The sequence below is a fragment of the Sinohyriopsis cumingii genome, chromosome 19, assembly GCF_028554795.1.
Source record: "Sinohyriopsis cumingii isolate HCF-2022 chromosome 19, ASM2855479v2, whole genome shotgun sequence".
Taxonomy (NCBI): Eukaryota; Metazoa; Mollusca; class Bivalvia; order Unionida; family Unionidae; genus Sinohyriopsis; species Sinohyriopsis cumingii.
The window spans coordinates 59824605-59848872 of NC_142979.1; the positions used below are offsets into that span (position 1 = coordinate 59824605).

Consider the following 24268-nt stretch of genomic DNA (forward strand, 5'->3'; position numbering starts at 1 on the left):
TTTTAATGAGTACAAGGATTTGACATGTACATATACGAATCTTTTTATTCGTGCAAGATTCAAGTTGGGAAAAAAAATTAGATTTCCTACTTTTGTATTGGGCATTTATTGTGGAACAATGGTAATAAACATTCCATTTTATCTGTACAATATTGACTGGGATATAATTGATAAAAAGCCCAACTTCATATCTTGATCGTCTGTTACATTTTAGCATAGGATAAGGAATTTGTACCTATTGTCACTTAAATCGTTCATATTTTTAAGTAAATCAAAATTAATCATAAGCAGTTAGACATTATGTTAAATCCTAACCACGCTTTTTTAAACATCTGAACATGTGTACTGTGCGGTGATTGAAACGAATACCGTGCAGCTTAAACCAGTCTATATGGCAGAAAAAAGGGGAGAAAGTTTAGCTTAAACCAGTCTGTATGGCAGAAAAAAGGGGGAGAAAGTTTAGCTTAAAATGCATAACGCAAAAACAGGCAAATAAAAGATATAATCACTTAAGCACTGTATATTCTGTCTGCTGATAGAAATACTGCTGATAGAGAACAAGTGAGGTATTAACAGCGAGAGAGGGACAGACGCATCGCGCCCAACAGGCGTAAGATACGTCTTTTAAGCCGTGCCGCATGCTTTAGGAAACAGTTTATAAAATCGTTGCAGCGCAGTTCTCCATCTAGCTCGGTCAACAACATTGCTTCAAGAAAAGGGATTATATCCGCACAGTGTGAAGCGCAGTAATAATTAATTATACGTGATGTGGTCATTTATCCGGGCACTAGTTCGCCATTAGATATCCACCCGATACCGTGTGGTGTTTTAGTTTAACATAATGATGTTTGTCCTTGTACGATACATAAAAAAAGAAAACCAAGGCCTTGGAATGAGCTGCAGCGAGACTCGGATTTCCTTAACAGGCAACTGAGAATAACTTTCCGTCAAGGAATTATGCTGTTAGAGATCTGTTTGAAATATTTTGTTCTGTCGACTCCGGGAAAGAAAACGGGAAGTTAACTATAACATTTTCTGAGATTGTAGTGTAAAAAAAAATTTGCACATGAATTGTTTTTCAGAATTTTGCCTTGGTTTAATGATTTGTACATTACATTCGTTTCGACTATTACCTAATTGGATCAATTACACATGCGTATTTTTACTATCTGGATATAATCATTTTCTAATATGAGTCCAAGAGGATCAAAGTTTGCACCCAGGACCGCCCACCATTGGCTGTTACCACGGAGGGCCATACTGGGTTTGCTTTCCTTGGGGTTGTTGCTGATGGTCATTGGGGTTGTCCTCGTCGCCATACGATCGCTTGGGTGAGTATATTATGTGTTTACGTCAGGAACATTCACATATACAACATTAATAACTACACACAAACATGAACAACGCACGAACACCATGACGTTTAGGTCGTCTCTCCTTCTTCCCTCGCATTCAACAAATTACCATGCCATTTAAAACTTGTTCATATTATACATTTACATGGCCGGTTTTTATGACTACTTTGTTTTCTCCTCTTTGGTGTATATTTTATTTTTCGTCGTAGTTCTTTACACGTAATCTTGTGCACGTGGTCAGACATACGTTTCACGTTCGCTGTTTATTATCTGACAACTTTTGATGTCAGCTAAAACAAGTTTACACAAGTCGAGCTAATTTAGACGACTGTAGAACCGGTCTTCTGTGCTAATTTTATCAAAAGTGGCTGGAAAATTCGTTTTCTTTCAAGAAACACTTTCATTCCCTCACTTGTAAACATACAACAATGAAGAATGTGTAAATATGATTTCTCACGCTTGAACTTGGGTCAGATTTTCGTAGCTCGATAGATCAAGGACATTGTATTTATTATCAGAGTTGTTAAATAATTTGGACATACATAGGTCATCTTCCCGAGGGCCCTTGCTTTCAACCTGGGGATAGGTTGGTTTATTTTGTGAGGCAGCAGGATAGCGCTGACAAGGACGTGCTGGAATGACAACAAATATACTAGTCTCAACCCCAAATAGTATGATATGTACATTAAGGACTGACAAATTTTTTTCTTCCCCTTCCATGACTGTATTACGCATGGTATATTCACCAACAGTTTTACGCTCCCTTTTGAATAAGGCAGGTTTATTTCATTGCACATGTTCTAATCAATACTAGTTTCGCTAGTCTCTACGGTTAATTTTTTTTACCAAGTTTCAGCCATTAGATGCTACTTTTGCAAAGAAAGGAGCAAAAGCCGTTCGAATGCTGCATTTGCAAAGAACTACATTAACATCACCCAATCACAATCACAACACCGACTTTGATTTTAAGTCAGTCATGAAGGTCACCATTCTTGGGATCAGTGTATTTCTGAATCCGAATGTTACAATATTTAAAAAGAAAAGTTCCATTCTACCTAAAGAATGGAACGAAGAATGTAAAGTTATTTCCCCACTCACCCAATTTATTGATTGTTTCTAAAAGTGTCCGTGTTTTGTCTTTTCTTTTTTTTTATTTTCCTTCTATTTTTTTCTGTTCTCATTTTCTTTCTTTCTTTTTCTTCTATTACATTGTTCATTTCTGAAAGTATTACCTTCTTTGCGTATCGAAACATTGAGGCGAAAATCAATAGCCAAATTTACTGTTATTTGTCTGGCTTAAATGGTAGCGATCCGAGAGGTTCTACACCTACATCATCTACATCTACTGCGAAACCCCAGTCACGTTTGACTATTAAGATGTACTGGCACAGCGTAGGCGGAGAAGAAAAGTTAATAAGCAAAGCTGACCAAAACAAAACGAAACAAACAAAAGAACAAACGAAACCCCACAACAAACAACAAACAAAGCAACATAGAGATATAGAGAAAGAAAAGATACAAGATTAAAAAAGAGAAATAAAACTACATATTCATTTCCTCGGTCTAGACAATCTGGCTATCGAAGTGGCTGCTAAGTTTCAATCAAACATCAGGAAAACTACAGTCTTCATTAGATCTTACTTGCAATTGTCTTACAAGGCGCTACAGGTGTTGAAACAATGTCGAAATGTCTACTGTGATTCTGTGGAACTATATCTGTTTAACACATCTCTCAAATTGTTGTCTTTTATGATTTAGATGCTTGAGAAAATTTTACTTTAGAAAGGAGAATGAAGGTGTGATCTTTTCTGATCGGGTAGCCTACTTAATGAGATAACCGTGAGCTATCGCAAATAGCCCTTTCAGGCATTACGTAAGATTGTCACGTGACTCGTTTTCAACCTATGATTACATAGGATTAATATGGACAAGACAATACTGCTTAAATTTATCAAAACCAATTCAATTTTCCGATCATATCAGGGACGTTCTTATTTTTCAACATAATAAAATTCATTTGAAAGACTGTTCCGTTTTGGAATCACTGAGCTTAATTCAACGTTGTACTTCAAAGATCCCATATGATTTGCCTTCCACTGAGGTAGCACTAACGAGCCATCTCGGTCAGTCTTGAAAACCCTAAGAGTAATGGTGATTATTTCACACGACATGTAGCGAAGGAAAATTCAAGCCAGAAGCTAACTTGATTAATGATGGTTAATGTCACCTATACTGACCACACTAAACATTAGTAGCTCATCTTTAGTCTTAAAAACAAAGACAAAAAAAGAATGATAACAGTCTATTTTATTATCAATTGAAAACTCCGTCTTGGGAATTTATTGATTCTCGCGGTTAATTTTCAATTTAGACATTGCTATGTTTAACACAAAAATTTTCGGCCAAGGGCCAGATTGCACTTTCTATGATCACTCTTTGGACGCAAACACGACGATACATGTTTTATACAGCAGCGACTTGGCAAACGAAATTAACCTTAATAAATGTTGTAATAAACTATTTCTTGACATGAAGGTTTTATATAATTTTATTTTTACATGTAAAAGTGAAAACTCAAGAGTCAAGAGGAACTGAACACTAGTTTGTACTTACTAAGTTTAAGTCCAACATATAATTCCTCATTTGTTGCTTGCAAATAATCTAATGTGATGGCTGTGACAGAATGTTTTGCACTACTGTATCAATGTTTGGTTGTAATTCAGTTGTTGCAATCTTCAGAATGGAACTGGGGTTGCTATCAGTCAAGTTTGATCTCAGTTTATTTTAATCGAGGTTCATGATTGAGAATGTTTGCTCACATAAAGATGTACTTCCAAACAGTGAAAACAATTTTAAAGTCAAGTCCTTTATTTTGCCCTATTTGTCTGGACGAAGATTCCTGAAAAAAATGTTAAAATATTATTTTCCTTAAAGATGACTTTCAATTCAGTTTAACACTAAAGGTCGATGACCTCCAACTGATATTAATCAGGAATAGCTTCCACTGTAAAAGAAAATGGATCATGCATGATTAAACAAATCTTTCTTTTCTTTGAAGTCTTGAAACCGATTATTCAATTCCTTCTTTAAGGTTTCACAAGACTCGTGATATCCCGAAAAGTCACACTGGTATTCCACTTGGGGTTGAATTGTCATTCTTGATAACGGGACTTGGCTTAAAATATTTGCATTTTCTGGATATATTTCTGTGCAGATGCTTTGGAGACATTCTCTCATAAAATCGCCATCTGTGAAAGGCCGTGATGACTTTGCAATTATCAGTGCCACTTTGCAGCTGGCACGTGTCAAACATCTTGTTTCTTGCGACTTCCTCGTGGAAAAAAAACTTTGCTCAGGTGACAAGTCTTCTTTAACTGTTCGATTTTCTGCCTTCTTAAGTCACCCTGCAAGTTGTTATATGCAGCGGCATGTTTTGTTTCGTAGTGTCGTCTGTAGTTACACTCTTTAATAACGCAGAGTGATTCGCGGCAAATTAAACACTGATTTGCCGTTAAAAGTATCCATAAAATACAGACATGTCCATGCATCACTGAACTGACGTTTTTCTCCATCAATCTTACGCTTTGTTGCTTAATTTTTAGACATCTTCGGGTACGGCACTGTAAATTTATATTTTAGAAAAGCACGCTTTGTCTTAATTATCGCTGACGCTGTTGACGCATCGAAGAAAATATATTCGCCGACACAGAGTTTGATTAAGATCGCGCGACGAGCTGCCAATCAAAAATCTTAGTAATAGACTTGACATGGCCGGCGCGCCAAAAATTGCCGTATCAGGCGAGTCAAGTTTATGCTGCCCTTTTGCTCTAGCATTCAAACAGAAGCGGCTTTTTTCAACTTCTTAGGTGAAGACGACATTACCACCTACCCTGAGTTAGACTTAAGCTCTGTGTCAGGTTGTTATAGGTCGCAAATTTGTTAGTATCCCAATATATTTCTAGTTTCTTTAATATAATTACTGTTCACGGGCCAGATTTCTATGTTGTTTTAATTTGCCCTGAGGACCGGACAGAACATGTTCGCGGCCCGGATTCGGCTCGCGGGCCACGGGTTGTGCACTCCTGTTATATTTCATACTCCTTACACCTGGACCAATCCAGTTTTAAAGACTCACGAAACGACATACGTCCGTTGCATATTTTTATCTCGCAGAAATACCTGATCATGTCCGATACAGGTCCAAGGGCTACTGCAAAACAATTAAGAATTGTACATTAACAAATATACTAAATTTGTCCTAGTTGAATATATTAAGCACTGCATAGCGTTCTTCGGGAACAAAACTGATGACTGTTTTGCCCTGTTACCAAACTCAATTTCCCGTCAAGAGATTTTAGAAATCAGTCCCCATCAGTAACGGTTGGTGGTGGTGGTGTGTGTATGTTTGTTTGTGTTTATTTTCCAAAGTCACGATGATTTATGTAGGTATTCTTGTGATAATGTTTCTTGTATAGACTAAGAGAGAGAGAGAGAGAGAGAGAGAGAGATTCTTTCTACTTCATCAGAAACATTTCTTTATCTTGTAACAATGCTGATCACGTTCATTATACGTGCAGTTATATACAGCAGTGCTTACTTGAGATTACTGTAGTATGTATTCTGTCCGGAACTCATTAAATAAATCCAAACTGATTATACTTCCAGTTTAGTAGTATCCAACAAGATAAACTGCTGAACTGAATACGCTTTCATTCTTTTTCCATTTCATTGTCTATGACACTGTTCTGGTTTATGTCAAAAACAGGTGTTTAAAAACAACGCTTCTCATAAATTCGGATCTGCAGCTGCACTAGGGGTCTTAATCATTTCCAGCAGTGGTCTTATTTTGGTGATATGAGCAAGATGAATTGGTCCTGAATTTATTTATTTTTTAAAATTGTATTCTCTGGAACGTGCATCTTCAGCAGAACTACTACCAATATATAAGTACTTCAGCTTCGTTCTTTTATTTTTTGTGATGTGTTGCATTAGAAGACTGGTTTATTAGCTCTACTGATCATAAACCAAAAGAGCTTATGGGATAGACTTTTGTCTGTCGTCCCTTAGCAAAAGCTTCATATCGCTACTCCTGAAGTATGTGGAGGATTGCCTTGAAATTTTAAACACACAAACACACACACACGCGCGCGCGCGCGCGTTCACCCCATAGTAGGGGTGAAGCGATACCCTTGTGCCATGTATCTATATAATTCACGATACACATCCTGCGATACGATACATATCAATACACATATGAACTTGATGCTCTTTCCTTCTTTGAAAGATAGGTGGTACCCTTTTTTGTATGTTGATATAATGGTTGTATTCGAGCATGCAGATTACAAATATACATATAGTTATCATATGTTTATATGCAGTTCTCCTAGATAACAAAAATACTTTTAAACAGAAAACCAGTTGATTGTCATTGAGTTTTATTCAACGTTTTAAGCCACTTAATGGTGGTTCCATTTAACTTTTAGCCTCCAGGCCCTTTGTTTTCGGACGACGTGAATGCTTTGAAAACATCTCATGAAAAATTTCATGTCTCACTTAAACTTGGAAGATATTACGATGTTATCTTCGAAACAGGAGAACTAATGCAATTTCCTCGTGCAAAAAAAATCTAATTTAGAACAAATCCGGGTATGGGAATACCAACAAATTCTATCACATTTTATTTCCTGCAGATACAAAAAGACCCAAGTATAGGTTAGTGAAGAAGGGCAACTACTGACAACACCCAGTCGAATTCTCTATTTATTTTTAATTTACTGAATTTACTTGAGCGGTTTGAAATCACCTTCATTCACTGATTATATATCGCTGCATAAAAAGAGAAATTCCAAATGTGTTCCCCATGTATAATTTAAGGACTCACGGCACTTATTCAGTTCCCATAGTAAACCTCTGCAAACATCATTATATATATATATATATATATATATATATATATATATATATATATATATATATATATATATATATATATATATATAATCAATAACTTTAAGTTTCTGAGACAACATGATCAAACCTATATTTATCAGTATAGATGAAACGTGGATGTCACCTTCTGTGTAGAGAAAAGGATTATGAGCCGAAGTATTTTCTGGACCAAAATGTGTTTGAAACATTTGCTTTCAATTCCGCACCAAAGAGTCGGGTGCTAATTTCAGCAGCGAGTGTACCAAGTTCAAGACTGTTAAAGGACTGACATTCTATCATGATAATAATGTCTTTAATTTTTAAAAGTTCAACTGGAATAAGCTCTCAAAAGTTTCTATTTCCTACAAAATAACTTTCATTATCAGCCAATCCTGGCCACCCAAACCCATGTATACTCTATTTTATGTTCACCTATTTCCAGGTTGGTTCGCATTCTTCCATACAATTAGTACCATGTATCCTTAAGGAGAGATGCTGCCAGGATTTTATCTTAAGAGGGACTTCACCCTTTGTCATATAAATAAGGGGTGGGGGGTGGGGTGTATAAATAATGGAGGGAGAAGGAAACGGTCATAATTTAATATTTATCTAACACTTCAATATCTCTCTTTCTTCCTGGTCCACTTTCTTAGAGCTCTCCTGAAATCAAAATCTTTAAAAGATGTCACCTCCAGTTGTATAAACATTAATATGTTGATTATTTTTTTTAGCATACCCTGTTCCTTATCTGTATAGGAATATTGTTATGTACTTCCTTGTGAAGGGGCATATACATATATACATTGTCAGCTTGAAGATGTTGGAAAACTGATTTTTATGGCTGTTATGTACAATTTTCCAGAGCTCACACATATTATCTTTTGGATACATCTGCTCCAAATAGTATTTTTCTCTAAAATAAACTTACTTTTTTAATTCAGTAGTTTTCTGACTACCATGCCAGATTTATTATGTATTTCATAATGCTGTATTAGTGTTTTAGCCCATCAATGCCATACTATGCTTGTGCAGACAGAGGTATTCAAATAAATATCGTCTTAATTTCATTTTTTTTTTCATCTTTATTTATTAGTTTATCTTAACCCTGATATGGATATATGGTTTTGTAGCGTATGAACTGCAAGGCTAAATTGACTGATACAAAAAAATGAAAATTGCATTCTACTTTTAAATCGTCTGTATTTTAATTAGGCTCAATATTCTGCCCTTTCTACAATTAATTTCGAAATACTGATACGGAGATTGACCGTCATGCCATCTATTCTTGTGCATCGAACATGTACATCTGATTCGTATTTAACACCATTTTCGGGTTCAGAATCACTCACTGTTATATGTATTAACACTTTTCCAGCTCAGATAATCCGACATACTTCATAACTTTAAAATTATTGTCATCACCAGTATCATCAGCTAGTATTTGCCGAAAGAAAACGTAATGAACCACTCCTGGTATCAGACATTTTGGATTTTCTAGGTAGCACGTATTTTGAACACGCATTTGTTAACTTCCTTGATGGAAGGTTCAAACTAAGTCATAATGCCTATTCCAAGGCACAATGTGCCAACCAAATTTAGTTTAACAAAGATTCATGTCATGCTTGAAGAACTGAGATATGGAAACAGTTGGCGTGACGGGACAAGAACGGTTGAAATATATACTTCACCGAGCACATTTTCATATGTAGGACTTTAAAATAAATATGCGGGAGTTCACGTCAATCACTGTTGTCTAAGTGTGCGAATTTTTACAACTTTTGCCCGATTCACACAATCGCACTCCCTGACAACATCTCTGTTTTAGTACTTTACATAACAATTAATGACCTTTGCACGAAATTTCTCTGTTCTCTGCCAGTACTTCATGTTTGTCACGCACGGAATAAGCTACATTAACTTGTTTTTTTGGTAGTTATTGCTTAACCTGGACAGGAATAAGGAATAACCACCAATAATAGTTCAATATAACATATTTCACAATGTGACAATCCGGTAGTGTAGCCTTCAAATCGACCATGTAGAAAATATTCAATTCAACGTAGGAATTTCGCGTAATATTGGATATTAAATGATTAAGTAAAGTACTTCAATGTATACGTGGAACGCTTTTGGAATGTATCATATAAGCTGAACGTGCTGCTGGGTTAAGATAATTAGCAGGGGGTAGGGCGGGTTGCAGAGTACGAACAATGTTACGTTGTGTTAATTTGTAGGCGGCGAGCGAGTGTTCTCGATAGTCCTTTTCGTTTTAGTAATAAAATGAGTGCAAATGACTGCAAATACTGTTTCAGACGAATTCTGTATTTAAAGAATAACAAGGCACACTAATAACAACCATTCGTGACTGCTGAAGAATAAAATAACTTGTATACGATAAGTATCGTTTTGTATTGATTCTCCATCTCTTGTATCGATATGTGTATCGTTACAGCAAAAAGTATTGATGCATCGATATATCGATGAATAGTTTCTAAATGAAAATTGTGTTGCTGGGACATTCATTATGGCCGCTATAATGACCATCATGAAAATCTTGTTATCAATTCTTTTCCTCAATGGACGGAAATGTCAACACGTGGTTTTAACTAAAATACTTTTCTTGGTGTTTAATTGGTCGTAAATGAAAATCGTTTCGATCTGATATCCAATATGACCGCCACAGTGGCCATATTGAAAATCTTGTTATTGTTACTCCAGAATGGATGGTCCGATCTGATATCCAATATGACCGCCACAGTGGCCATATTGAAAATCTTGTTATTGTTACTCCTGAATGGATGGTCATAACGTCATGGGATTTTGCGGAAAGGCTTCCTATGATGTCTAGTTAGTTTTAAATAAAACCTTTTACCAATCTAATGTCTAAAATGTCCGTCATAGTGGCCATCTTGAAAATCATTTTATCGCTACTCGTCCTGAATGAATGGTCATATCAACACTGTGTTTTCATGTAAACAGTTCCTCTCGTGATGTCTGTTTGGTTCTAAGTGAAGATGCTGCTGATTTGAAGTCCAATATGGCCACCATGGCAGCCATCTTGCAGATCTTGTTGTCGCTACTTCTCCTACATGAATGGTCATATCAGCATGGAGTTTTCACTAAAATAACTTCTTATAATGTATATCTGATCCTAAATAAAATTTATGCCACATGGACTCTGGAACTTTAGTGCAAGGAATACTTTCAAAGAACATCTTTAAAAAATAGTATATCCTCAAAATATCCGGTTCTAAATTATAACTAATTGAACTTTGATTCTGCCATTAGATAACCAGTTACAGATAAACACAGGTCTGACGACTCGTACGGGTTATGCACAAAACAAATATTTACTTAAAACACGGACTAGCACAGAGTAGTCGGGCCAACATTAACACCAGGCCCTGCAATGCGCATCAATTTTACATTGCAATCGTAAATACAGCTCAGATATGTTAGGCTACTGTAGACTGTGTAAACGACTATTAATTTCAATTGTACATACAACTGCGATCTGTTATGCTACTGTAGACTGTGTAAACGACTATTAATGCAGTTGTACATACAACTGAGATCTGTTATGCTACCGTAGACTGTGTAAACGACTATTAAAATGCAATTGTACATAGCTGAGATCTGTTATGCTACATTAGACTGTATACACGACTATTAAAATGCAATTGTACATACAGCTGAGATTTGTTATGCTACTATAGACTGTAAACGACTATTAAAATGCAATTGTACATACAGCTGAGATCTGTTATGCTACATTAGACTGTATACACGACTATTAAAATGCAATTGTACATACAGCTGAGATTTGTTATGCTACTATAGACTGTAAACGACTATTAATGCAGTTGTACATAGCTGAGATCTGTTATGCTACATTAGACTGTATACACGACTATTAAAATGCAATTGTACATACAGCTGAGATTTGTTATGCTACTATAGACTGTAAACGACTATTAAAATGCAATTGTACATACAGCTGAGATCTGTTATGCTACATTAGACTGTATAAACGACTATTAAAATGCAATTGTACATACAGCTGATATATGTTATGCTACTATAGACTGTAAAACACTGAAAGGAAATACTCTCACTTAAGACCTTTAATTCCATGTGATGAAATCATTTTTGTTGTTGTTGTTGCTGCTGTAGGGTTTAACGCCATTTTTCAGCACACGATAGGCCATTCATGGCGGCCAGTATTAATGGTGGAGGAAGAACCCGGGAAAACCCCAGAAAGAACCACCGACCCACGAGAAGCTACTGGCAAGCTTTCTCAGATACCCACATTGGCTGTTTGATGAAATAATAGTTGGCAACTGTTAATAGGTCATTGATTGTGTTTGTTCGAAAGAAATTGTGGTTGAGAAAGTTGTCGATGAAATTATTGAATACATTTGCTGTATTTTATTTAATAATTATAGTTTGCACCTTCATTTTTTTAATATAAACCTAGACCGTCGGCATTGCTGAATGGGGGCTCGGAGCTATTTAAATTTTAATTGTCCATCTTTCTCCGGTATTAGAAATAATACCATAGGAAGTATGTGACACACATTAACAAATTGTTTTGGCTATCAGGTACGTTTGCAATGCTAGCCTATGTCTTGGTTCGACGCAAGGAACCCCGACTCTAATTATTGGGTGTATCAGAGACAAATAAAACAATGTTAGTTATGACTGAGTTTGATTTTTGCTCCTTCTAGTCTTTTATGCTCCAATCAGAAGTTACGTAATTCTTATTACGATTTACACAAATCCAGCTGCTCATACGAGATTCAATTTACTGCAGAATAACTCGTTCTTTCTAATATAGCCGCATGATTCAAGTAATGGAATTTTTTTTTAAAATTTAGTTCCAACACTGACCTGAAAACAAGATGCATATATATATATATATATATATATATATATATATATATATATATATATATATATATAATCCCGATTAATTTAGTTCGTATAGATTTAGTCCTGATAATGAATTATTGTGAGCAGGAATTAAGTCTGCGTAAGAACACCGTAGCCAATTCCCACGGAATTAGTTACAGAAAAAACAATCAACTAAGTACTATTTCCCAAACATTACCACGAGAAACCATTTACTTTGACTTGTCTGAAAAATGAAATGCTTTTCGTTATCCGGTATCATCCCAAAAAATGCACCAAGTAGCATTAGTGCAAAATGTAAAACAGTACACACTTACTTGTATCTAAATCAATCGATGGCTTGCGGAGTCTTGATAAGTTTAGCCCACATACGATTGGATGATATTTTTGTATCGTGTTACGTAGTGTACATTTCCTGTCCTGTTCCATTGTCAATATTGATCATTTTCATTTTTCTGTGTGTGCTTAGGAAAGAACAAGAGTATTGCTGTTATCTGTATGCACGTAAGGTTATTGATTGGTTTCATTCTATGCATTAAATAACATATCATATCGAAAAAGTATTTGTTTGTGTACTTCATTTTAAATCTTCGTGCAAATAAATTAATTTCTCATTTAATGTTCATCATTTGTCATTCGGTTATGTGACCTAGACGGATTTGTCACTCGGTTACGTGACCTAGAAGGATTTGTCATTCGTTTACGTGACCTAGAAGGATTTGTCATTCGGTTACGTGACCTAGACGGTTGATCACTAAGGATATATTAGGTGACACTAAAATTATGGAAAGGTCTAAAAAAAATTTATCCAAACCATTTTCATAAGTTGTTGTTTGATGGTATAAGAGAAACGTACTTGTCATATAAATCTAGTGATGCAAGAGTTATGCATGGAAACTACGTATGTCTCATTGTTGCTGTAGCAAGTTCATTATCTTACCGGGAAAACACCATTTTTTAAACATTGTAAGCCCCCCCCCCCCCATCTTGTGCATTTTTTATATCATCTAAATATATGTCAGCCCGATTGGGAATATAAATAAACAACACTTAGGCCGCTAAATGCAAAACGTTCGGAATGTGGTGCTAGTGAGCATGATTTCGACCTGGTCTTCTTCAGGACAGCATTCCACTGGTAACAGCAATTACAAAAGTTCCCAACGCTTGAGCTTACATGCTGAAACTGAAAACTACACACTAAATGCAAAGGGTTTAAATGGACCATTATATGTTTGAATAACAGAGGGAATCTACAAAAAAGAGTTAAATAATTGAACAAAGTACATTATATGTCTATTTTGTATGATTCTTACTAATGTCAGATCTCTAGAAATTCATATATTTCCCTCTCAGTTGTGAAAAGTATTCTGTATCAACAAAAATACATGGCATAAATCGTTAATTTCAAGTTTTCGACAAAAATCTTGGCATACGGAAGTATAACCTTTCAAACATACATTTGCCTCATCTGCCAAAAACAACGAGAAATCTATTTTTATTTTACTGAAAATATATACATTCTTAAAGAAGTTGATCAGATTTTATAAGAATAAAACAGCTTACAACAGTGAAGCTGAAACTGCAGCGGCAATTATTTCTGTAATCAAGCTAAGTTTACAGTGTCCATCTCCAGTAGTTGACATTACATATTCCCACCTGATATCATATTCCATATTTTAGCAAAGAGCGAACTTGGTTGGCAGATGGGTGATTTGCTGTGTGAAAAAGGACAGATTGAATGAAACTCGGTCACACTACATTAAGTACTGATACTTGTACTACATTATCGACAGTAACAGTTCAGGATCCAGAAATATTGTTTTGTGGTGGGGGGTGGGACGTGAGCAAGTAGGTGACAGTACCGTGGGGCGAGGGCTCTAGTATTTTAAGCGTTTCAAGGGCATGCTTTTAAACATATTACTTCCAAGAAAACTTACTGTAAGTGTCCAAACTGGAAAGTGCCCCGTTGTGCTGCGCTAATTTTAGGTGGAGATGAGGAGCCTACTCTACCCACTTCACTCTACCCACCCACCCCGATCCGCCCCTGAACAGTTAGAAACCTAGTTCAGTTCCAGCGACAATAAATATAAATTGCTCTCCATTACTTCAGGATATTTTCGATCAATGCGGACCAAAATTTGTATTCACTCACTACCAAACACTACCGATGCATGGAACATCGTTTCAAGTTTTGAATGCTTTAGCGCTTAGATACCACAATACAAATATGCTGGGTGGGTTTGTTTTTCTTTTGGCACCTTCCATAAAATCTGATTTTTCCTAGCAATAACAGATATAAATTAAAGCCGCAGTCTTGGAGAAAATGCCACATAGCTAATTTTTCATTCATTTTTATTTTTATTTTACCCGTAACCTGTCTGGTCTTAGGGGCGCCATTGATGACTTTGCGACAGTTTCTCTCCATTTTGCCACGTTCTCCAATGCTCTTTGGGACTTTCCATGCCTGTCCACTCTTTGATGTTATCTTCCCATGCCTTTTTCTGTCTGCCTCGCTTTCTCTTATCTCTCACTGTGCACCGTAGGATTGTCTTTGACAGGCCAGATGATAGTTGTACGTGACCATACCATCTTAGTTTGCGTTTCTTTACAATGGAGAGCAGTTCTTCATATGGTCCAGTTGCACCTTGGATTCTAATGCTCACCTCCTCATTAGATACGTGGTCTAAGTATGAAATGTTCAGGATCTTTCGATAATATCTCGTCTCTAAGTAAGGCATGGATTCATCTCTCTAGTTCTGCTGTAATTGTCCATCTCTCACATGCATATAAGAATATGCGAATGACGTGGGAGAGCATAAGCTTGATGTTGCGATCCTTCCAAATGGGTTTTAGCCTAGCCATTGCAGCTGTTGTCTGCGCAATCCTGGACAGAATCTTAGGATTTGAACCTTCGATAGCACCTATATACTTGAAGCTTGCCACTGTGTCCAGCTTATGTCGATTATTTGTTATTAGCTTGGTATTTCCAGCGCAGATCTCCATCCTGTACATTGGTGTTGCTTGATTGAGACTGTTCACTATGGTTTCCAGTTCTTGTTTATCTCCCGCTAAGCCATCGATATCATCAGCGAAGCCTCCAACACTGACAGTGCCCTCGTGGTCTTCTAAGGCATCTGACATGATCCTTTCCAGGCAGTTGTTCAGGACAGTGTGTGAGAGGAGGTACTACCTGAGATAGTAGCCTTGTCACACATCTTTTCTATGTTCCTGATTAGTTTTGATTTTATGTTGTATATCCGCATGGTCACCCACAAGGCTGCCTCCTATACTTTATCGAAAGCATTATTGAAGTCAGTGAACTCTAGTGTTATTCAGTCATCTCTGGAGTATCATGGGCAGCTGCAACTGGTGGAGCCCATCCCTTTCCAGGCTGTAGACCACAGCCGGTATCCATGGTACCGTATGGCCCGCCATGGTCATAAGTAATGGGTATTAAAATGTCAACATGTTAAATACAATAAGGTTCCCCCGTGCGGTATGACCGTCATAAAATAGTAAACAGGGGAAGGTTATGTTATAATTAAGTTTTGTATCGTTTGGTGATGGGCACTGATACCCGTTGACCGTCAGGCGAATAGCGCGATTCACTGGGTACACCGAGTCATTTGTTGGCATGAAAAATTCCGAATAATCAGAAGTTTACTCCACAATATCGATTAATAAATTTGATTAATTGCTTATTATAATGGTTACTTGATAGACCGTAGCAAATTAGACAATCTTTGAGTATTTACTGGATTTTCATACGTTAATCAAACAATCAATTGTGTCATTAAAATGTAAATTCGGTCAGATTTTGTGTAATTTGTAATAGTTTGTTTTTCGTGGCGGTCGTTCCAGTTATATAAATAAAAACGGTATACATTAATATTTATTCAACTAGAATCGATCAAAAAGTCTTGTATAATTTACATCTTTAGTGAGTCTCAAATCAGCACTTTTCCGACCTTTAAATACATTTATATGTCTAATTTATTAAAACTATGCCTTGGATTCTTTTTGACGTTTTGAGGTGATAGTAAACTTGTGTAAGATAGAAAAATATGACATGAGCGATAAAGTCTAACACAGAAGTCGAGTGGTAATTACAGTAGCGTTATGATGTCTGCAATCATCTTCACATGGTGCATAAACACCGTGAACACGTAATTGTATCACTGCTTACATGACTACTCTGGTCACAAAACCAATGAGAGAACTTTAATGGGTTCTTGATTAAATTTAAGTTTCCTGAAGAGTAAAACTTAGTGTTGATGGATGAAAGAGGCAATACTTGTTCTCATTTTGGTCCCAAAATAGATCTGTTTAAGCTATCAGAATCTCGTCCAGTGATTCAGCAATTTCAACATGTACATATGTTTCCTCTTAATTGCATGCAGGGATAATGTATTTGCTTCAAACGTATTACCTAAACACTATCAAAAACAATAAGCAATTATAAAGTCATTAATGGTTTTCATAATCGTTGTAGAATGATTTGTAGGAAAGTAGAAGTTGTGTCTTCAGAAAAATTGTTTTTAATTTTGTAGAGAAGGTTTCCATAATGAAGGGGAAAAAATCAATTTTAATTTCCTTTCTTTCTGCATCAGAGAAACGATCTTTCTATCTGTCTACTTGAAACTGCTTACATGAAGCTGTTTCCGCCTATATCATTAAAATAAATCTTTGCTGCCTGACAGCGATTGCTTTGGGGTCATGTTCTGGTGACCTATGTTATTATCATAATCGCTAATTTTATCAGCCAATCATACGAAGTCTTATATCTTCGCGTTTGACAGACTGAGAACCGTGCCTTAGGAGCATAACGATTTGATTCACTTTCAGAATTATGAAAGCTGCATTTCCATTGGCTAATTTAAAGGTCGCCAGAACATGACCCGTAAGCAGATCTTAGAGTTACGATTGGTCTTAAACTAAGTATCTAATCGAGTATGCCTTGCACTAATTTAATGAAATTAGCACTGTTTTTCTTTAGGACCACCTTGGATGTAAATCCCGTTTCCCTGTATGATGTACAGGCTGAATAAAGATGAAAGTAAGGGCACTTTACCTTGACAGTTTTGTTGTACAAACCTGTGTCATCAAACATGACTGATCATCTTCCCAGCTTAACTGCTGTCGCAATTATCCACCCGTTACATTATACAAATGTAAGCCTCTACTGTGTTGAATACTTGAAAGACATACATTTGTCTGTACAGATTATTTGCGACATATATACAAAACAATATAAAACATTTGTTTTATTTACACTGGTGTTTCACTATAAGTTCAAATCTATTATGATTATTCTTTATCCTTAAATGCACGTCCTTTGAGTTTCAAGATCATCATGACGTTACTAACTGGTTTGGTTTAGTATGTGAATGGCTGGCTGATCAAGCCAATTCGTGCTATGAACTGTCTGTGGCACACTGGACTGGAGATGCTGCTTGGATTTGCGGATTGGATTGATCAGACGAAAACGTGCTGCAGTTCAAAGATTTGCACTGCACGTGATTTTGCACTTCCTCTGCAATTCTCTTCCATTCAAAATCTGTAGCTCCAGTATGGATGAGACTCTGCCAGGTGGAGCTCTCATGTCTGCAATCTTCTCAAGTCTCAGGGTCAGTGTTGGAGAATTTCAAGGATCACTTGAGGGAATCTTAGAAGCGTTTCTTCTGACGACCCTGAGATCGTGTTGACTCCATCATCTCGCGGTAGAACATCTTCTGAGGTAGTCGTTCGTCTGACATCGTGATACCTGTCCGTGTAAGAACCTCACTGTGTCTTCTCCCTGTCCTGCCATCGTATCTTCGCCAGTTTCCTCATGCAGCCCATGGGATAATTATTCATTTTCTTGGCATGGCGTATGTACACTGTCCAGGGTTTGCAAGGGTACAGCATGATCAGAAACAATGGCTTCATAAACATCGAGTTTTGTTTGCAGACCAATACCACCGCGCTCCCACACATTTTCACGTAATCTGCAGAATTCCACACTTGCTTTAGTAATTCTGGCGTTGGTTTCATCATCAATGTGGACTGCATGTGACAGCGTACTGCCGAAGCAGGTGAACTTGTTCTCTTCCAAGAGAGCTTGGTCATTTTTCGTAATGGTATGCTGTACGTACAACTTTCCTGGTGCAGGTTAGTGCATCTTATCTGTCTTGTTATCCTTAAATATTCTTTGTATAAAGTACCTTTCAATATTTCGCAACGTCGCTGACTACTATGTTATGTTAAGATAATTACTATAAAGAAATAATGTATCAGCATTGTATTAACACATAGCATCATAGTTGATATTTTGTTGTGTGTTCGTTTTAGTTCTACTTGCAATGATATGTACAGGGGTCCAGGGTTGTCGACGCTCACATTTACAAATCACTGACACATCTCATTCTTATCTCTGTCTGGGTGAGTTTGAATCGGCTCGACTAATGTGGTTTGTGAGAAAGTTTGTCAGTAGTTCCCGTTGGTCATTGTTACTTCCCGGGTTCTTCCTTCATCAAAATAGAATTGCCGCCTTGTATCGCATATCATCGCTAAAAATATGGCATTACCCCCCCCCCCCCCCCCAACAAAACAAAACCGATCGATATGTACGCATGTAGGTTCCCTTGTGTAATCTGAGATTTCGTGTGTTTACCATGATGTTCGGAATCTATTGCATGGTTACATAAATCATAATGAAGAATATGTATGTATATGACAAATTCAAAAGTAAAACTCTGCATACCTAATTTTTTTGTTTCTTTCTTTCTTGCTGCTTGGTTCACATACAGTTGTGTTCCCTTGTTTAGCTAAGTGCACATCAGTCTAAGATATATACTGTATAATGAGTGGCATTTTCTTTGCCAGCAGTTTGTACATGTAGATTCTCAGTCCTGGGTTTATTTATACACGTCATCCAAAGCTGACTACACACCAGTAAAATACATTAGTGCGTATTATTGGTAAGCTTATAATATTCCAGCATCATCTGCTATGTTTTAGTATCATGGGCGTTTATTATTCCAACTGCACAAGGGAAGGGAGGTGGCTATTGCCTCCTTTGCTGTTCATGTACGTCATTAAACAGGCGCGCGCGCGCGTGTGTGTGTGTGTGTATGTGTGATAAAATTTTTTTTTTTTGCATTTTCTATAACTGATGATCAATACTTGTATATCCAAAAAAAATGGCTTAAAACCCATAATAACACTATGGTTACCTACAATAGTCTGTCTGCACTATAACCGATATCAGATGGAGTATAGGTTCGCAGACCCACTATTCTAGCTTTCTTTGTATCCAGTTATCAAACGCTTGCCAAGTTCAAGCATCAATACTTTTGATCATAGTTTAGTACTCCTTGATGTAAATAGCTCTACATGAGGTACATATTAAAGTAGTATTGACGCACTGAGACTATCAAGGCATATATTAAAGTAGTCTTGACACACTGAGACTATCAAGGCATATATTAAAGTAGTCTTGACGCACTGAGACTATCAAGGCATATATTAAAGTAGTCTTGACGCACTGAGACTATCAAGGCATATATTAAAGTAGTCTTGACGCACTAAGACTATCAAGGCATATATTAAAGTAGTCTTGATGCATTGAGACTATCAAGGCATATATTAAAGTAGTCTTGACGCACTGAGACTATCAAGGCATATATTAAAGTAGTCTTGACGCACTGAGACTATCAAGGCATATATTAAAGTAATCTTGATGCATTGAGACTATCAAGGCATATATTAAAGTAGTCTTGACGCACTGAGACTATCAAGGCATATATTAAAGTAGTCTTGACGCACTGAGACTATCAAGGCATATATTAAAGTAGTCTTGATGCATTGAGACTATCAAGGCATATATTAAAGTAGTCTTGACGCACTGAGACTATCAAGGCATATATTAAAGTAGTCTTGACGCACTGAGACTATAAGGCATATATTAAAGTAGTCCTCACGCTTTTGAGACTATCAAGGCATATATTAAAGGAGTCTTGACGCACTAAGACTATCAAGGCATATATTAAAGTAGTCTTGACGCACTAAGACTATCAAGGCATATATTAAAGTAGTCTTGATGCATTGAGACTATCAAGGCATATATTAAAGTAGTCTTGACGCACTGAGATTATCAAGGCATATAATAAAGTAGTCTTGACGCACTGAGACTATCAAGGCATATATTAAAGTAGTCTTGATGCATTGAGACTATCAAGGCATATATTAAAGTAGTCTTGACGCACTGAAACTATCAAGGCATATATTAAAGTAGTCTTGACGCAGTGAGACTATCAAGGCATATATTTAAGTAGTTTTGACGTAATGAGACTATCAATGCATGTATTAAAGTAGTCTTGACGCAGTGAGACTATCAAGGCATATATTAAAGTAGTCTTGACGCACTGAGACTATCAAGGCATATATCAAAGTAGTCTTGACGCACTGAGACTATCAAGGCATAAAAGACAGTAGACTTGACGTATTGAGACTATCAAGGCATATATTAAAGTAGTCTTGACGCACTGAGATTATCAAGGCATATATTTAAGTAGTTTTGACGTAATGAGACTATCAAGGCATATATTAAAGTAGTCTTGACGTACTGAGACTATCAAGACATATATTTAAGTAGTTTTGACGTAATGAGACTATCAGGGCATATATTAAAGTAGTCTTGACGTACTGAGACTATCCAGACATATATTAAAATAGTCTTGACGCAATGAGACTATCAGGGCATATAGGACAGTAGTCTTGACGCACTGAGACTATCAAGGCATATATTTAAGTAGTCTTGACGCAATGAGACTATCAAGGCAAATATTAAAGTAGTCTTGACGCACTGAGACTATCAAGGCATATATTAAAGTAGTCTTGACACACTGAGACTATCAAGGCATATATTAAAGTAGTCTTGACGCACTGAGACTATCAAGGCATATATTAAAGTAATCTTGACGCACTGAGGCTATCAAGGCATATATTAAAGTAGTCTTGATGCATTGAGACTATCAAGGCATATATTAAAGTAGTCTTGACGCACTGAGACTATCAAGGCATATATTAAAGTAGTCTTGACACACTGAGACTATCAAGGCATATATTAAAGTAGTCTTGACGCACTGAGATTATCAAGGCATATATTAAAGTAATCTTGACGCACTGAGACTATCAAGGCATATATTAAAGTAGTCTTGACACACTGAGACTATCAAGGCATATATTAAAGTAGTCTTGATGCATTGAGACTATCAAGGCATATATTAAAGTAGTCTTGACGCACTGAGACTATCAAGGCATATATTAAAGTAGTCTTGACACACTGAGACTATCAAGGCATATATTAAAGTAGTCTTGACACACTGAGACTATCAAGGCATATATTAAAGTAGTCTTGACGTATTGAGACTATCAAGGCATATATTAAAGTAGTCTTGACGCACTGAGATTATCAAGGCATATATTTAAGTAGTTTTGACGTAATGAGACTATCAAGGCATATATTAAAGTAGTCTTGACGTACTGAGACTATCAAGACATATATTTAAGTAGTTTTGACGTAATGAGACTATCAGGGCATATATTAAAGTAGTCTTGACGTACTGAGACTATCCAGACATATATTAAAATAGTCTTGACGCAATGAGACTATCAGGGCATATAGGACAGTAGTCTTGACGCACTGAGACTATCAAGGCATATATTAAAGTAGTCTTGACGCAATGAGACTATCAAGGCAAATATTAAAGTAGTCTTGACGCACTGAGACTATCAAGGCATATATTAAAGTAGTCTTGACACACTGAGACTATCAAGGCTTATATTAAAGTAGTCTTGACGCACTGAGACTATCAAGGCATATATTAAAGTAATCTTGACGCACTGAGGCTATCAAGGCATATATTAAAGTAGTCTTGATGCATTGAGACTATCAAGGCATATATTAAAGTAGTCTTGACGCACTGAGACTATCAAGGCATATATTAAAGTAGTCTTGAGGCACTGAGATTATCAAGGCATATATTAAAGTAATCTTGACGCACTGAGACTATCAAGGCATATATTAAAGTAGTCTTGACACACTGAGACTATCAAGGCATATATTAAAGTAGTCTTGATGCATTGAGACTATCAAGGCATATATTAAAGTAGTCTTGACGCACTGAGACTATCAAGGCATATATTAAAGTAGTCTTGACACACTGAGACTATCAAGGCATATATTAAAGTAGTCTTGACGCACTGAGACTATCAAGGCATATATTAAAGTAATCTTGACGCACTGAGGCTATCAAGGCATATATTAAAGTAGTCTTGACACACTGAGACTATCAAGGCATATATTAAAGTAGTCTTGACGTACTGAGACTATCAAGACATATATTTAAGTAGTTTTGACGTAATGAGACTATCAATGCATGTATTCAAGTAGTCTTGACGCAGTGAGACTATCAAGGCATATATTAAAGTAGTCTTTACGCACTGAGACTATCAGGGCATATAGGACAGTAGTCTTGACGCACTGAGACTATCAAGGCATATATTAAAGTAGTCTTGACACACTGAGGCTATCAAAGCATATATTAAAGTAGTCTTGACGCACTGAGACTATCAAGGCATATATTAAAGTAGTCTTGACACACTGAGGCTATCAAGGCATATATTAAAGTAGTCTTGACGCACTGAGACTATCAAGGCATATATTAAAGTAGTCTTGACGCACTGAGACTATCAAAGCATATATTAAAGTAGTTTTAACGTAATGATACTCTCAAGTCGTATAGGACTATAGTCTTGACGCACTGAGACTATCAAGGCATATATTAAAGTAGTCCTGACGCTTTGAGACTATCAAGACATACATTAAAGTAGTCTTGACGCACTGAGACTATCAAGGCATATATTAAAGTAGTCTTGACGCACTGAGTCTATCAAGGCATACAAGACAGTAGACTTGACGCACTGAGAATATCAAGGCATATATTAAAGTAGTCTTGACGCACTGAGACTATCAAGCATATATTAAAGTAGTCTTGACGCACTGAGACTATCAAGGCATACATTAAAGTAGTCTTGACGCACTGAGACTATCAAGGCATATATTAAAGTAGTCTTGACGTACTGAGACTATCAAGGTATATAGGACAGTAGTCTTGACGCACAGAGACTATCAAGGCATATATTAAAGTAGTCTTGACGTACTGAGACTATCAAGGTATATAGGACAGTAGTCTTGACGCACAGAGACTATCAAGGCATATATTAAAGTAGTCTTGACGTACTGAGACTATCAAGGTATATAGGACAGTAGTCTTGACGCACTGAGACTATCAAGGCATATATTAAAGTAGTCTTGACATACTGAGACTATCAAGGTATATAGGACAGTAGTCTTGACGCACAGAGACTATCAAGGCATATATTAAAGTAGTCTTGACGCACAGAGACTATCAAGGCATATAGGAAGGTGGTCTCGACGCAGTGAGATAGTTAAGGTATAGTATCAACGCATTGAAAACGGTAGTACTTTCTTCAAACATCACGGTGACGATTACAATCGTTCAAGAAAACTAAAACTCTATAACCATAAATCAGAGACGCTTTTGCGTGTTTTCATGTTAATAGTTGACTAATTGTATGCCACCACTTTCTTTTCAGCAGTAGATCCTTGAACACGTTTGTATGTCGGGAAGACTTTGTTAAAATATTTGCGAATAAGAAAGACTTTAGATATAATATTATGGTTTCAATGTAACTTCGGTCATTAGTAAGGGTTTCTTGTTTTTTATATTTTAATTTGTTCTTCTGTTTTTTATTATAAAGTTTTGAATGATAAAGCAAGGCGAGAGAGGAGTGTTTATGTGTAGATAGATTAAAGAGTTTATATGAACTCTGCAACTTCCATTTATTCCTTAAAAAGTTGTTCATCTGTTTAGGAAACGCAAAGTCAACAAGACGAGTTGGCCATTATCAATATTTACGCATGAAATTAAATATGGAAAATATAAGTAGCTATTTCAACAAATAAAGGAAAATATAAGTAGCTATTTCAAGAATTAAACAGGAAATAT

The 24268-nt window shown here is 36.4% G+C and overlaps 1 protein-coding gene across 1 annotated transcript in view; it reads left to right on the forward strand.

Moving 5' to 3' along the window:
• Positions 1-534: 534 nt before the first annotated feature.
• The window catches only part of LOC149775791 (uncharacterized), a 72960-nt gene continuing 49226 nt past the window's right edge, over positions 535-24268 (forward strand). The window contains exon 1 of the mRNA XM_089944092.1: positions 535-1331. Within this exon, the coding sequence (XP_089800218.1) occupies positions 1192-1331 (140 nt within the window). The 5' untranslated portion in view covers positions 535-1191. The remainder of the gene's footprint in view (positions 1332-24268) is intronic.